Raw genomic sequence first — 15,568 nt, forward strand, 5'->3', positions numbered from 1 at the left:
TGGGCTGCCAAAAGAACAAATAGATCTGTGTTGGAAGAAGGACAGCCAGAGTACTCCTTGGAAGCCAGGATGGCCAGACTTCGTCTTTCATACTTCAAGTATATTGTCAGGAGGGACCAGTTACTCGAGAAGGATATCATTTTTGGTAAAATGGGGGGTTGGAGAAAAAGAGGAAGAGCCCCAGAGAGATAGATTGGCACAGTGGCAACATCAGTAGACTCAAATGTAGCAATGATTGTGAGGTTGGCACAGGACTGGCCAGTGTTTTGTTCTATTGTGGATAGGGTTGCTATAAGTCGGTACTAACTCGATGGCACCACTACTTGGAAACCCTATACAGGGCTGTTATGAGTCAGAACTGACTTGACAACATTTCATAACAACAATAATAACATCCTTTATTACCAGAAATCTTCAGAAAGCATGGGTAATATTTTGTTATTAAAAATGCAGGTCTAAAACACTGAAGAAATACTTCTAAACTATACATATTTTAGATTAATAACCAGGCACTGGTAATATCTAGTATGATGATACAAATGGAGAAGTTACTCAAATCTAGCCAAAATAGTAAGAAATTTAACTTGCCAGCTCCATTCTGTCTTGTCACTGGTCTAGCTTTTATTCATTTTATCAAACTTTTGATGCTATTCTAGAAGCAAATGGAGCTAAAGTATTAAAGACATTAAATTAAAATTAATTTGTTATTGTTGTTGTTAAGTGCCCTTGAGTCTGTTCCGACTCATAGCAACCCTGTATAGGGTTTCCTAGGAGTGGCTGGTGAGTTTGAAACACCAACTTTGCGGTTCAAACCAACCTTGAGGTCCAGTGCATTATCCTACGGAACCACACCTATTTTTGTAATGAAAGTTAGTATAAATCAAGATGAAAGAAGTAGTAATTCCAGATTTTATAGCATCTTTAGGAATGGTAATTGTTGATATTATCAATGAATAGTTAGCCTAACAAACAGCCATTGGCAGTGGGTAGATCACAATGGACATTGATTTGATGCTTCTTCCTTTGAGGATCCACGTTGTTGTTAAATGCTGTCAAGTCATTTCTGACTTATAGTGACCCTGCTTAGGTTTCTAAGGAGCAGCTGTTGAATTTGAACTGCCAACCTTGAAATTCAAACCGACCTTGTGGTCCAGTGCTTATCCTACAGTACCATGTAGTAAATGTGTAGGCAAATCTCCCATGATACACGTATTTACATTTGGTTTTATTACCCCTGAAAATCAGCGAAGAAAAAATATTTCATGTTAGCCACAGGCATAAAGAAAACAAGGATAATATTGTTGAGATGTGAATTATAGTGTAGTGACTACTCTTCCTATTAATAAAGAATGTAAACTATCCTTCAACAAACATAAACTTCAGATAAGCCCATCTGATTACTTAATCATCTTTTATTAGTTCAATGAAAAACTATTACATGATAACAATAGAGCAGCCCAGCTTTATTGCTGTTGAGGCGTTCATAGTTTAGACATACCCCAAGTTTACTGTTTGGTTCATGGAATCTGTCTCATGGAGACAACTCTAGAGATTACCATGCTAATCAGATAAGCATTTAATTTTTTAAATTTCATATCAGTTCTTACACATCAGAGGTTATTTTTTAAAATAAAATATGGGGATTGGATGGACTAAGAGTAGAGCCCATCTGCAAGTTATTATTGTAATAAGTGGTTTCAAAATCTTATTAGCAAAGAATGTATATAAGGTTTAAAAATTATAAATAGATTTCTCTTTTGGTATTATTTTGCTTAGATGTTATGATAATAATAGTTTTGTAAATGCTACCCTAGAATACTGGAGTCAGAAAATATCTTCAAGCATCCAGATTTCTTAAAAGACAGTTCCTTGGAGAGTGATCTGTAACTGAGTCCACATCGGAATCCAAGCCTTATTGGGCCTCATTCTATACTTCTTATATGAGATCACCTAGACTCTATTTTTCTATGTGCAGTAATGCTCATTTTCTTCTAAAGACAGCCATAGGTGGTAAAGGTATAGGCATCTTAATAGTTATTCAAAATTGTTGAAAGCACCATTTAGAGTGTCCTGATCATTCCAAGTTCTGATCTGGCACTTTTTCCCCTTGAAACTCACATAATTCATTATGTTTTCATTCTTCTTTTCCATGTGCACTTTTTTGTTTTAATTTCATCTATGTTTAAAAATCTAAATGTTTAAAAAAATATTTTACCTATGTTTATTAAATCTAACATTGATCATTCTACTTCCAGAGGAAAAGGAGTAGCAAAACAAACACCGTTTTCTGCACTGGGCCTTATTCCCATTTACTGGAGCAATGTTCGTTGCCGAGGAGACGAAGAAAATATACTGCTTTGTGCAAAAGATATCTGGCAGGGTGAGGCGTGTCCTCAGAAGATGGCAGCTGCTGTCACGTGCAGCTTTTCCCATGGTAAAAAAACTATTTATTCTCATTTGACTTTTATTGTCTTTCAAACATGGTTCCAGATGATAAGTGTCTTAGTTAAATCATTTCCTGGGAGAGTTTAAACACAGACTGAATCATTATTTTCTACATTTTAACCAAATAGTCTTCATATGAATATATCTAATGATTTGAATCTAATTATATTTTTATGTAATTTCTCATTTAAAAAATTGCTCCTATTTTTTATACTTTTAGGAATTGTTGTTGTATGCTGTAGGATCACAGAGACCTGCATAGGGTTTCTGAGAGTAGCTGGTGGGTGTAAACTACCGACTTTGCAGTTAGTAGTGTAGTGCCACACCAGGGTTCACTAATGGCAATAATATATATCATATATTGTTATTGTTGCTAAAATGCCGTCGAGTAGGTTTTGACTCATAGTGACACTATATGGGGGTTTCAAGGCTGTAAATCTTTGCAGGATAGAAAGCCTCAGGATAGAAGCTTTCTTGGAGCAGTTGGTGGGCTCATCTTTCTTGGAACAGTTGGTGGGCTCAAACTGTCAACCTTGTGGTTCAAAGTCCTGTACTTATCCTACAGTGCCAACTCTCCTTGGAAACCCTATACAGGGTTGTTATAAGTTGGAACCCACTTGACAGCACTTAATAAAACAACAAAATCATATCAGTTTTCCTTTGAGTTGTAGGTAGCACTTTCCCTAAAAATTATTGCTATCTTGCATTACAGCTTTTTCCATTATGTGGTAATTAACAATATGTTTTCAATACAGTTTTTTTTTTTTTAAGTCCTTTGTTGTTGTGTCAATTCCAACTCATAGTAACCCACTTTACAAGACAGTAGAATTGTCCCAAAGGGCTTCCAAGGTTGTAAATCTTTACAGAAGCAGAGTGCCATATCTTTCTCCTAGAAAGAAGCAGGTGGGTTCGAACTGCTGACCTTTCAATTAGCAGTTGAGCACTTAACCACTATACCACCAGTGCTCTTTGGTTTCAGTATAAAACTAAGTATTTGTTCATATGAATTTAAATAGAGAAGGAAACAGTTGACATTCAATGTGGCTAGTAGGTTTTCTGTGGATCCTGATGCTCGTATATTCTGCTGTGTGACCACAACCCTATCATACTACTACAGCGTTAATTAATTAATTAATTAATTAATTTGCATTTTCTCTATGGATAATAACATGACCAGATGTCCCAGGTCTTGAAGTGTTATCAGCCAGCCAAAGGCAGTGGTTTCTGTTTGATTAAACTTATCAGTGGAAGAATTCAAAAGCTTCTACCACAAAACACAGAAAGTACTAGTTTAGAAAAATTCTTGTAGATTGTCTGGAAAAACTAATGGAAGTGTTTGGAACAAGTATGTATTTTGAGACTCTCAACTCTTTTTTTTTTTTTTTTTTTGGTAAGGAGGGGCATGTTAATACTTGATGTCATCATGTAAGATTTTCCTGTTGTTCTTTTGAACCTCCACCTTTGGGTGATGTTGATCTTGCCAAGTATATATTTTTATGCAAGGCTACTTCCAAGATTAAGTAAAGGAGAGGCCTGCTTAGGGAGTGGAAGAGGATAGGATCCAGGGATGAAGCTATGATAACTGTCTGCAAGGGCCTGCATTCTCTAGTAGAAGATGATTCCAGAGATTAGAACTGAGATCACTGAATAGGAATTGAAGGCTGTTACATTTTTTTATGCTGAGTAGGATCTTGATGAGCACTCATAGCCATTCCAGCTCATCTAAAATGTTATCCATTAAAATTCTAAATAGCTCCATCCCACCCACTGCCATGGAGGCTATTCTGACTCACAGCTACCCCTGTAGGTCAGAGTAAAACTACTCCTTAGGGTTTTTGAAACTGTAAATTTTTATGGGAGTAGGCAGTCTCAGCTTCCTTTGGACTGGTTTTGATCCATGATTTGCAGCACAGTGCTTAACCCACTACATTATGCTGTTGTTGTTAAGAGCTGTTGAGCTGGTTTTGACTCACAGAGACCCTGTATAGAGTTTCTGAGGAGCAGCTTGTGAGTTTGAATAGCCAATCTTGAGGTTAGCAGTTCAGTCCAGTGCCACTACACCATAGACGGGTAAATTCATACATAAGATAATGTTTCTCTTTGGTTTTTTTTTTCTCAGTTTCTTTGTTGATTTATTTAATCATTATAGAAGAAATAAGGAACTTTGGTGGTACAGTGAGTAAAGCCCTCACCTGTTACCAAAAGGTCAGTGATTTAAACCCACCAATGATTCTGTGGGATAAAGGTGATGTAGTCTGCTTCCATAAAGACTGCAAGTTTAGAAACTCTATGGGGCAGTTTTACTCTGTTATACAAGGTCTCTGGAGTCTTGGTGTGGGTTGCAGGATAATACACTGGACCATAAGCTCAGTTTGAGCTATAAGGTCGACAGTTAAAATCCACCAGCTGCTCCTCTGAAACCCTATACAGGGTCACTATGAGTTGGAACTGACTTGACAGCTCTTAACAACAATAAAAAGGTCTTTATGAGTTAGAATCAACTCAACAGCAGTGGTTTTTGGTTTTAGAAGAAAGCAGACATACCCAGAAAAGAAATTACTCTTTAAAATAGATCATCAAAACTAAGTTTCTTCCCAGTTTCATCCAATTGTTATCCCCCCTCCCAAATAACTACTATTAATAGTCTAAGAATATTATGTGTATATCTTTAATATATCCTTTTCTAGAACATATATTTATGTCCTCTGATATTTTACACAAATGTATGCATACAAGGACAGTATGGGTTTAGGGATAAGGGTGGGGGGAGTGGCTTATCAGTGTGATGTACCCCTTAATGTCAGGAAAGTGATGTAGCTTGGCAATGTTGTCTCCTGTATGTAATATATTGGTTGCAACTACAAATTTCCAGATATAATTGAGAGAATTTCTACTGTTTGTTTGTCCATTAATATTATTATACCTCAATCTTTCATTTGCAGTATCTTTTATAGACTATTTTTAAGCCTGGTGATAAGGTTAACCTCCCATCATTGCTCTTTTCAGAAGTTTTTATTGTTCTGGATATTTTTGCTTGTTTATTCTTTCATATGAGCTTAATTATCAATTTTTCCAACTGTAGGGTAAAATGTATTTTTCTTGACTTTGCAATACATATACATGTTAATTTATAACCTTTGTTATCTTGAGACAGCCTATCCATGAACATGGATCACCTGTCATTTTTCAAATACACAGCAGTTACTTTCAGGGATATTTTAAAGTTTTCCTGTTTGGTTTTAAATATTTCTTATGCTTATTTTTAGCTCTTTATGTTTTTTCTTGTTGCTATTGTTCAAGTGCTCTTTTATTCCTTATATATTTGTATATATAGGAATCCTTGTATGATAAACACTCAACTGCAAGTTCAGTCAATTACTGAAAACCCTATACAGGCTTGAAAACTCTTAACAACAGCAGCAACAGTTGTATATATGAGAGTTTATTCCAAACAAAACTTGTTTAGACATGTCACTGTGATCAGTGGATAGCTGCAGATAAGTCTCTTAGTAATGAACTTTTCTTATCATGGTGCCTTCATAACAACAGGGTCAGTCAAAACTATGGCTCCTTAGTGTATCTAGTGGGCCAGTTAAACTCAAGGCAGAGGTCATTTCAGAATGTTATGGTGATTGTTTTTTGGGATCCCAAAGGGAGTGGCAAAGTGGCAGCCTTAGTGGGCTCAAGCGTGGCAACAATTGTGAGGTTGGTCCAGGACTGGGCAGTGTTCATTCTGTTGAGAATAGGGTCACTATGAGTCAGTACTGATTGATGGCACCTAATAACAGAACAACAACAAAAGAGTAATCTTGATAGATTCTTGAAGAATGAAGGACAATTATGTGTCTTATTATGAGGAGGTTTTCAAAAAAGTTTGAATTGTATTGGTGAAAAAAGGACAAGGAATTGGTGTTGAGGAATTTTTTTTTTTTTCCTCAACTCATTCGTTGAGAGTACCAAGGGCTGTCCTAGGAAAATTTTGTTGCAGAAACCTTATCCCATCCACCCTAGAGCCCGAATCTTGGCCCTTCAGATTTTTTGTGTGTGTGTGTGCCAGAACTCAAAGAATATTGGAAAGGAACACAATTTGAAGCCCTCAATGATGGCAAAACTGCTGTTTTGATATGGTATAAGTTGAAGAGTCTTGATGTGGCACTGTAGAATAAGCACTGGGATGCTAACCACCAGGTCAGCGGTTCACAAAACCAGCCACTCATTAGAAACCCTCTACAGGGTTACTATGAGTTATAATTGATTTGACAGCACTTAACAACAATAACAACAAATTGAAGAACACAGAATTCTTCAGGGGATGGTTATATATACATTTTTTTTTTTTAATTCACTGAAAATTGGAGGTTTAAGTCCACCCAGGGGTGTCTCAGTAATCTATTTCTAAAAAAAAAATCTGTCTTTGAAAATCCCGTGGAGCACAATTTCACCCTGATACACATGGGATTACAATGATTCACAATTTACTCCATTGCAGTTTGAAAAAAATAAAATGTATTGAGAACGGAAAAGAAAAACTGAATTTCGCTGCGTATTTTATTGTTGCTATAAGAGAAACAGCTAGGAGCTCTGGTAACATAGTGGTTACATTTCGGGCTGCAAACTTTAAGGTCAGCAGTTCGAAACTAGCAGCCACTCTACTGGGGAAAAATGAGGCTTTCTGTTCCCGTAAAGAAACTTTGTACAGGGTCACTATGGGTCGGAACCGACTCGACGGCACTTAACAACAACAACATAAGAGAAACAGCACAAGTGTGTGGCTTTAACGAATAGAAATTTATTTTCTGACTGTTTGTTGTTGTTGTTGTTATGTGCCGTGGAGTCGATTCTGACTCATAGCGACCCTGTACAGGGTTTCAGAGGCTGTAAATCTTTACGGGAGCAGAAAGCCTCATCTTTCTCCCGCGGAGCAGCTGGTAGTTTAGAACTGCTGACCTTGCGGTTCGCAGCCCAATTCATAACCACTACTCTACGGAGACTACAAATCAGAATTCAGGGCGCTGGCTCTAGTGGAATGCGCTCATTGTTCACTCTAGGGGAAAATCCTTGCCTTCCAGCCGCTCATACTCAGTTTCTTGATGATCTCCACAGACATCAGTTTTTCTCCATTTGTGCTTGTTTACTTCTGTGCCTAAAATGCTCCTTTGATATTCAAAAGTGATCGACTAAAGATAAAATTTATTCTGATACAGCCTCATCAAAGTAAGAATAAAAACTCTATTCACAGATCCCTCTGTATCCACATGTTTGTTGTTGTTGTTATTAAGTGCCATCGAGCCGATTCCGACCCATAGCGACCACCCTGTGTAGGGTTTCCGAGGAGCAGCTGGTGAGCTTGAACCACCGACCTTGCAGTTCAAATGGCTTTGCAGTCTGGCGCGCTAACCTACAGCGCCACACCAGTTTAGGGGTTAGGATTTGTAGCACTTTTTTTTTTTTTTTTCCTTTTTCTTTTTTTAGGCCTCATTCTTTCTTTACAAATGCTAAATGTCTTCTGATTCAATTCTTTAGACTCTTCAGATATGAGAACTAGTTCTCCAGTTGCAGTGATATGAACTGGAGTATCTGATGCTGAAGATTTTTTGGATTGTTCCTTGCTATCAGTCTTGCAAAAGAACCAATAGATCTGTTTTGGAAGAAGTGCCACCAGAGTGCTCCTTAGAGGCCAAGATGGCCAAACTTCGTCTCTCATACTTTGGACATGTTGTCAAGAGGGAACAGTCACTGGAGAAAGATATCTGTTTGGTAAGATGGAGGGTCAGAGAAAAAGAGGAAGCCCCAAATGAGATGGATTGTCCAGGTGGCAGCAACGATGGACTCAAGTGTGGCAATAGTAGTGAGGTTGGCCCAGGATCGGGCATTGTTTCGTTCTGCTGTGCATAAGATCGCTATGAGTCAGTGCCGACTTGATGGCACCTAACAACAACAACAACAATCTGTCTTGCACTCACTCAATTTATCATCGTAATCTTCAGACTTTTCTGAGGGCATAGGGATCAATCACTCTTTATTTCCTCTTTTACTTTTATAGACTTAATTGATTTAGTCTTCTTAGCTCTTGCTTTTCTTCTCTTTGAACCTCCTCCTGCACCAGAAAGCCTCTGACCTTCTTTTCTTGCAAGATCTTTACTGTATAATTTGATGAGATAGTCTGCACATGTCTACAACTGTTTTGCTTGTGTTTTTTTTTTTTTATCAGGATTATTTGGGAGATTCTTGTGTGTTAAACTGAGGTCAGGATCCATTTTAATCATCTTCCAGCTTCCATATCCTTATTCAGAAATACCAGTTAACAATTTGGAATCACCTTCTTTGCCCCAGTCTTTATCAAAATGAGCTGCCTTTGTGTGGCATGGGATAGTATACTGTTTTCTTTCCCTTGAATCTGAAGGAATAGACTTATGCAATGCTATTTATTCATGGGAGATGACTAGTTTGGCATTCACCTGTACTCCTGATATTCGAAATGTTGGACCCTTCACTTTTCCAAGCCTACCACCTGTTGCAGCACATATTTTTGAGGGACACAATTCAATCCATACCACTGCTCAATTGAAATACATAGGTTTCATTTGTTTCTATTTTCACATCCCACAGGCCCATCCTTCCCAGTCCTACGCCTTGTTGGAGGGAGCAGTGTATATGAAGGCCGAGTGGAAGTTTACCATGCTGGTCAGTGGGGAACCGTTTGTGACGACCAATGGGATGATGCAGATGCAGAAGTGATCTGCAGGCAACTTGGCCTGAGGTTTGCTTTTATTGCTTTTTTTTGGTTTGGTTTCAGGTTTTGGATCTATTATTTCCTTATCCAAAGGCAGATGGGGTTTGTTTAAATTGCACATTTCTTTGAACAAATAGAAAAATCACCCTTTGATCTTTGTACTAGGCTGTGGTTTCCATGTAGAGAGTTTATGCTTACTCTGCAGGTCTAATCTGCTTGTGACTGAGCTTAGATAAAACCCCAAGCCCTTGTCTACTTTTCATTGGTAATCCTTACATTCCTTCCAGGTTTGTCAACTAGAGTGACTTGTCCAAAGCCATGTGATGGAACACTAAGAGTTAGGCTAATAACTAAAGTTTAACACCTCTCTTCCCAGATATCATATAAACTTTTGAACTTTGCTTCTATTGGTTAGAGATTTGCTTGTAACAAAGGATGTGTTTCAAGTATAGAGGTATTAGTTCCCATACAGGGTATGGAAGGACCCCTGTTGTAGTGATGTAGGATAAACACTGGACTGCTAACCAAAAGGTGGACAGTTGAAACCCACCAATTGTTCATTGGAAACCCTAAATAATGTTACTATGAGTCAGAACCAACTCGATAGAAATGAAGCCTGTGCAATAAAGATGTTGTTAGATGCAGTATAGGTTTTTTAAATTTTAACTTTAATTTTAATTTTATTGTGAATTGAGTGAAAGTTTACATGGCAAATCATTAGTTTTACATTCAACAAATCATATTTTGTTCATTGCAATGATTACACTCTCCTCCATGTACTATTATTTACCAGTATTTACCTGTTCCCTTTTCTTTTTTTTTTTAAGTTTTAAGTGTGAATTGAGTGATAGTTTACATGGGAGAATATCAGTTTTACACTCATTGTTTCATTGCAATGATTACAATTTCGTCCATTCATCATCATTCAACAGTATTTGCTTCTATTCCCTATGTTTTTGTGTGGTTTTTGAGGGGAGGGATGTACACAAAAACACTCAAGAATATATGATCATTTAAACAACCAAAGGACACATTTTGCAAAACTGCACATGACCGCCAGCACACAAACTTTCTCTTTCCACGAGTTAAGAGTCCTCAGCTGTTCTATTTCTCCATGCCCTTATCTCTATCTCCATCTCTCATGTGTCGCTGCTTCTCTGGATAGAGTCCCACATTCTGCTCCTGCTCTTCTCCCTTGATGGTCCCAGGTTCCTCAATTCCTGAACTATAAGATTAACTATTTCCCTCTTTTTGTTACAAAACGTCTACCTTTCCCTATGTAGGGTTTTTAATGATGTAATTCTTCATAGAAGCAGAAATCTTTCTTTCTCCTGCAGAGCACTTGGTGGTTTTAAACTGCTGACTTTATGGTTAATAATCCAATGCTTATCTTATAACATCACCAGTGCTCTGTGCAATAAAGATGTTGTTAAGTGCAGTCAAGTTGGTTCAAACTCATAGTGATTTCGTATAGGGTTTCCAAATAGCAGTTCATGGATTTGAATTGCTGACCTTGTAGTTAGCAGTTCAGTGCTTATCCTTCAGTGCCACACCAGGACTTCTGCAATAAACATGTTGTTATTGTTGTTATTGTTGTTGTTGTTGTTAAGTGCCGTCGAGTCGGTTCCGACCCATAGCGACCCTGTACAGGGTTTCCGAGGGTGTAAATCCTTACGGGAGTAGAAAGCCTCATCTTTCTCCCGCGGAGCGGCTGGTAGTTTCGAACTGCTGACCTTACGGTTCGCAGCCCGATTCGTAACCACTACGCTACCAGAGCTCCCTGCATAGGGTTTCCAAGAAGCAGTTGGTGGGTTTGAACTGCTGACCTTGTGGTCCAGTGCTTATCCTACAGAACCACCCCAGGCTTGTTGTTGTTAAGTGCTGTGGAGTTGACTTATAGCAACCCTGTATAGGGTTTTCGAGAAACAGCTGATAAGTTTGAACTGCTGAACTTGTGGTTCAAACCAATCTTGCAGTTCAGTGCTTATCCTACAGTACCACCCCATGATTTGTTGTTGTTAAGTGCCGTTGAGTCGATTCCGACCCATAGCGACCCTGTATAGGGTTTCCGAGGAGCAGCTGGTGAGCTCAAACCACCGACCTTGCAGTTCCAACGGCTTTGCAGTCTGGTGCAGTAACCCACAGCACCACACCAGTGGTGTGAAAATCAACATTGCTTTGTGCCTCAGTTATGATTATTCTGAAATATTATAATTTTCTAGTCCTTCTCTTTGTTGTTTTCAAGTGCCATTGAGTCGATTGTGACTCATAGTGACCTTTATAGAGTTTTCAAGGAGCGGCTGGTGAGTTTAAAGCACTGGCCTTGCTCTTCAGACCTATGTTGCAGTCCAGTGTATTATCTTTCAGTGCCACCCCAGGACTTCTCCGTTTCTTATTTGGTATAATGAGCCAAAAAATGTCTCTAAAACTATATTAAGGGATTTTTAAACAAGTAAATATTTTACTTTAAATTGGAAAAATATCCTGTTTTGCTCTTTGGAGGGCAGACCTCTTGAGACAGCAGCTTTTTGTCCAAGTGTCATTTTTCCCAATTAAAACATAATCCTTACACTGAAGCATGATTTATGAACCTTTCATCCTCACTGTTTTTTCCCAGCTGACATCTTTTCATACTCTAAACATTTGCACTGGCATATTTTATCTCTAAATACTTCAGTATATAGCCCTTAAAAATAAGAATAGCAAAAATATTTATGTTAAGTAGCTAGATTATCATGATGAAAGCGAGTATAGTTGGTCTTAACATTGCTTAGCATTCATCATGCTCCTATTTCCATAGTTGTTGTTACAATGTCCTTAACAGCTCACTTGTCTAAAGCTGAATTTAGTGCAGGACCATATAGAGGATCTGGAGGTTATGTTGCTTAAGTATTTTAATCTAGAACAGTGTTTTCCTCACCCACCCCCCTATAGACTGGTTTGTCGAATTGACCAGGCCAGTTGTTCTGGAAAATATCTCACCGTCTAGCTTTGTCTCATTTCCCCCTACTACTGTTATTTTGTTTATTCCTCTGTTTCCTGTAATTCCTGAAATTGAAGATTAGACCCAAAGGCTGGATGAGATCCAAGTATATGTTTTGGCTAGAAATCATCTTGGATGATTTGTTCTTGTCTTTAGGAATCACAGAGACTACCTCTGGTTTTTCTACCACTGGTGTGGCTGAGAATAAGCACTGGGTTCAGGTGCTGTCAGCTTCATCCTTCCATTGAACAGTTACATTTACCCCTCTAACTGATTCTGGGATCTAACTACTAATTTACTGTTCATATATGGAACAGCAACAAGTGTGACAAATCCTGTGTCAGTGGGCCTTAATTTAATCACTGGTTGTGTTAAATTTAGGGGTATGCTCATTTTTTGCCAGCAATAGGACCAGTGAGCATCTATTAAAGAAACTGTAATGAATCATTAGCTTGTTGTGACTAGATTTTTAGGTGTTTTGATTGGATATCAACTTCCAGATCAATTTTCCGAAAGTTTCCAAGTGCTGTTCTTAGAGTCAGCACAGCATAAAAATAACGAGCATGGTCTCTAGATTCAGAATGATCTGGATTTGAATGATACTTCTGGACTTGAGGGAAGGTACAGAATTGCTCTTAATCACAGTTTCCTCATCCTTAACCTATTTCCTAATTTATAATGTTTATTATCTATAACCACCACTGGTCTGTCAGGGTGTCATACTGTGATGGATTGCATGTTGCTGTGATACTCAAAGCTATGTCTCTGGTCATTTAAATATCAATGATACTTCCATTTTGCCAATCCATCTAGCTGGGGGTCTTCCTCTTAGCCTCTACTTTACCGAATATGATAATCTCCAGTGACTGGTCCCTCCTGATAACATGTCTGAAGTATAAGGGATGAAGTCTAGCCATCCTGGCTTCCAAGGACCATTCTGACTGCACTTCTTCCAACACAGATCTGTTTGTTGTTTTGGCAATCGAAGGTATTTTCATTATTCTCCTCCAACACCATAACACAAATGCATCAATTCTTCTATAGTCTCTTTAATCACTGTCCAAATTTTTCATGCATATGAGGTTATTGAAAATACCATGTCTAGAGTCAGGTGCACCTTAGTCCTCAAGCTGACATCTTTGCCCTTCAACAGTTTAAAGAGGTCTTGTACAGCAGATTTGCCTAATGCAATATGTCATTTGATTTTTTGTCTTCTGCTTCCATGTGTGTTCATGGTTTATCATAGCAAAATGAAGTTTTTGCCAACTTCAATCTTTTCTCCATTTATAGGGTCCAGTGCTGAAGTTTTTGTTTTCTATTCATTGAGGTAGCTTCCAGAGGTTCAAGCTGGATTCAGAAGGTGACAGGGAATAAGGGTTATCATTGCTGACATCAGATGGCTCTTGGCTTAAAACAGAGAATACCAGAAAACTGTTAATCTGTGCTATATTGACTACACAAAGGCTTTCAATTGTGGGGATCATGACAAGCTATGGACAATATTGTAAAGTATGAGTATTCTGGAACACTTAATTGTGCTCATGAGGCAGTTGTTCATAGACCAAGAGGCAGCTGTTGAAACTGAACAAGGGAACACCAAATGGTTTAAAATTAAGAAAGGTATGCAACAGGGTTGTATTTTTCACTATACTTACTCAACCTGTATGCTGAGCAAATAATCCAAGAAGCTGACTTATATGAAGAAAAATGTGGCATCAGGATTTTAGGAGGACTCATGAACAACCTGCAATATGCAGATGATATACAGCCTTTTTTTGCTGAAAGTGAAGAGGACTTAAAATACTTACTGATGACGATCAAAGACCACAGTCTCGGTATGGATTGCATCTCAGTGTAAAGAAAACAAAAATCCTCACCACTGGACCAATAAACAACATTTTATCAACAGAGAAAAGACTGACGTTGTCAAGGACTTCATTCTTCTTAGATCAACTATCAACACTCATGGAAGCAGCAGCCAAGAAATCAATGTATTGCATTAGGCAATTCTGCTTCACAATAGCTTTTTAAAGTGTTGAAGAGCAAAGGTCTCAGTTTGAGGACTAAGTTGCACCTGACTCAAGCCATTGCATTTTCAATAATCTCACATGAATGCGAAAGTTGGACAGTGAATAAGGAAGAACGTAGAAGAATTGATGCCTTTGAGTTATGGTATTGGTGGAGAATATTGAAAGTACCATGGGCTGCCAAAAGAACAAATCAATCTATGTTGGATGAAGTATAGCCAGAGTCCTCCCTGGAAGCCAAAATGGCCAGACTTTGTCTCTCATACTTCAGACATACTGTCAGGAGGGACCAGTCACTGGAGAAGGCATCATGTTTGGCAAGGTGGAGGGTCAGAGAAAAAGAGGAAGACTTCTAGCAAGATATTGGCAAAGTGGCAGCATCAGTGTGCTAAAGCGTAACAATGATTGTGAGGTTGGCCCAGGACTGGGCAGTGTTTCATTCTGTTGTGCAGAGGGCCGCTATGAGTTGATACTGACTCGATGGTACCTAACAACAACATACATGAAGGTGCAACCCATACTGAAAGCTGTGGTCTTTGATCTTCATCAGTAAGTATTTTAAGTTCTCTTTGCTTTCAGAAAGCAAGGCTGTATCATCTGCATATTGCAGGTTGTTAATGAGTCTTCCTCCTATCCTGATGCCACATTTTTCTTCTTGGGTTTTAATATTTAATATTTTAATGTTTAATATTTAATCCATCTTCTTGGGTTATTTGCTCAGCATACAGATTGAATAAGTATGACAAAATAACAACCCTACTGTCACCTTTCATAATTTCAAACCATTTGGTGTTCCCTTGTTCAGTTCCAACAACTGCCCCTTGGTCCATATATCGATTCCTCATGAGCACAATTAAGTGTCCTGAAATATTCATTCTCCACAATGTTGTCCATAGCTTGTCATGATCCACTCAATCAAAAGCCTTTGTGTAGTCAACAAATCACAGGCAAACATCTTTCCATCTTTCTGGTTTTCTCTGCTTTCAGCCAAGATCCATATGATATCAGCAATGATATCCCTCATTCCATGTTGCCTTCTGAATCCATCTTGAACCTCTGCAAGTTCTCTGTCAATGTATGGTTGTAGTCATTTTTGTATTATCTTTAGTAAAAATTTACTCACATGGGATATCAATGATATTGTCCAATGATTCCACTTTCTGTTGGGCCACCTCTCTTTGAAAAGGGCATAAATACAGATCATTTCCATTCAGTTGACTAGGTAGTTGTCCTCCAAATTTCTTGGCATAGATAAGTGAGTGCCTCCAGTGCTGCATCAGTTTGTTGAAATATTTCAATTTTATTCCATCTATTCCTGGTTCCTTGTTCTTTACCAATTCCATCAATAGACCATGGACTTCTTCCTTCAGGATCATTGGC

At 38.2% G+C, this 15,568-nt stretch overlaps 1 protein-coding gene across 1 annotated transcript in view; it reads left to right on the forward strand.

The window, feature by feature from the left end:
• PRSS12 (protease, serine, 12 (neurotrypsin, motopsin)) overlaps window positions 1-15,568 on the forward strand; it is a 168,091-nt gene that overhangs the window by 42,449 nt on the left and 110,074 nt on the right. The window contains exons 3-4 of the mRNA XM_006874595.1: window positions 2,256-2,434; window positions 9,055-9,205. Coding sequence (XP_006874657.1) covers window positions 2,256-2,434; window positions 9,055-9,205 — 330 coding nt within the window. The remainder of the gene's footprint in view (window positions 1-2,255; window positions 2,435-9,054; window positions 9,206-15,568) is intronic.

Source organism: Chrysochloris asiatica, unplaced genomic scaffold, assembly GCF_000296735.1.
Source record: "Chrysochloris asiatica unplaced genomic scaffold, ChrAsi1.0 scaffold00288, whole genome shotgun sequence".
NCBI classification, from domain to species: domain Eukaryota; kingdom Metazoa; phylum Chordata; class Mammalia; order Afrosoricida; family Chrysochloridae; genus Chrysochloris; species Chrysochloris asiatica.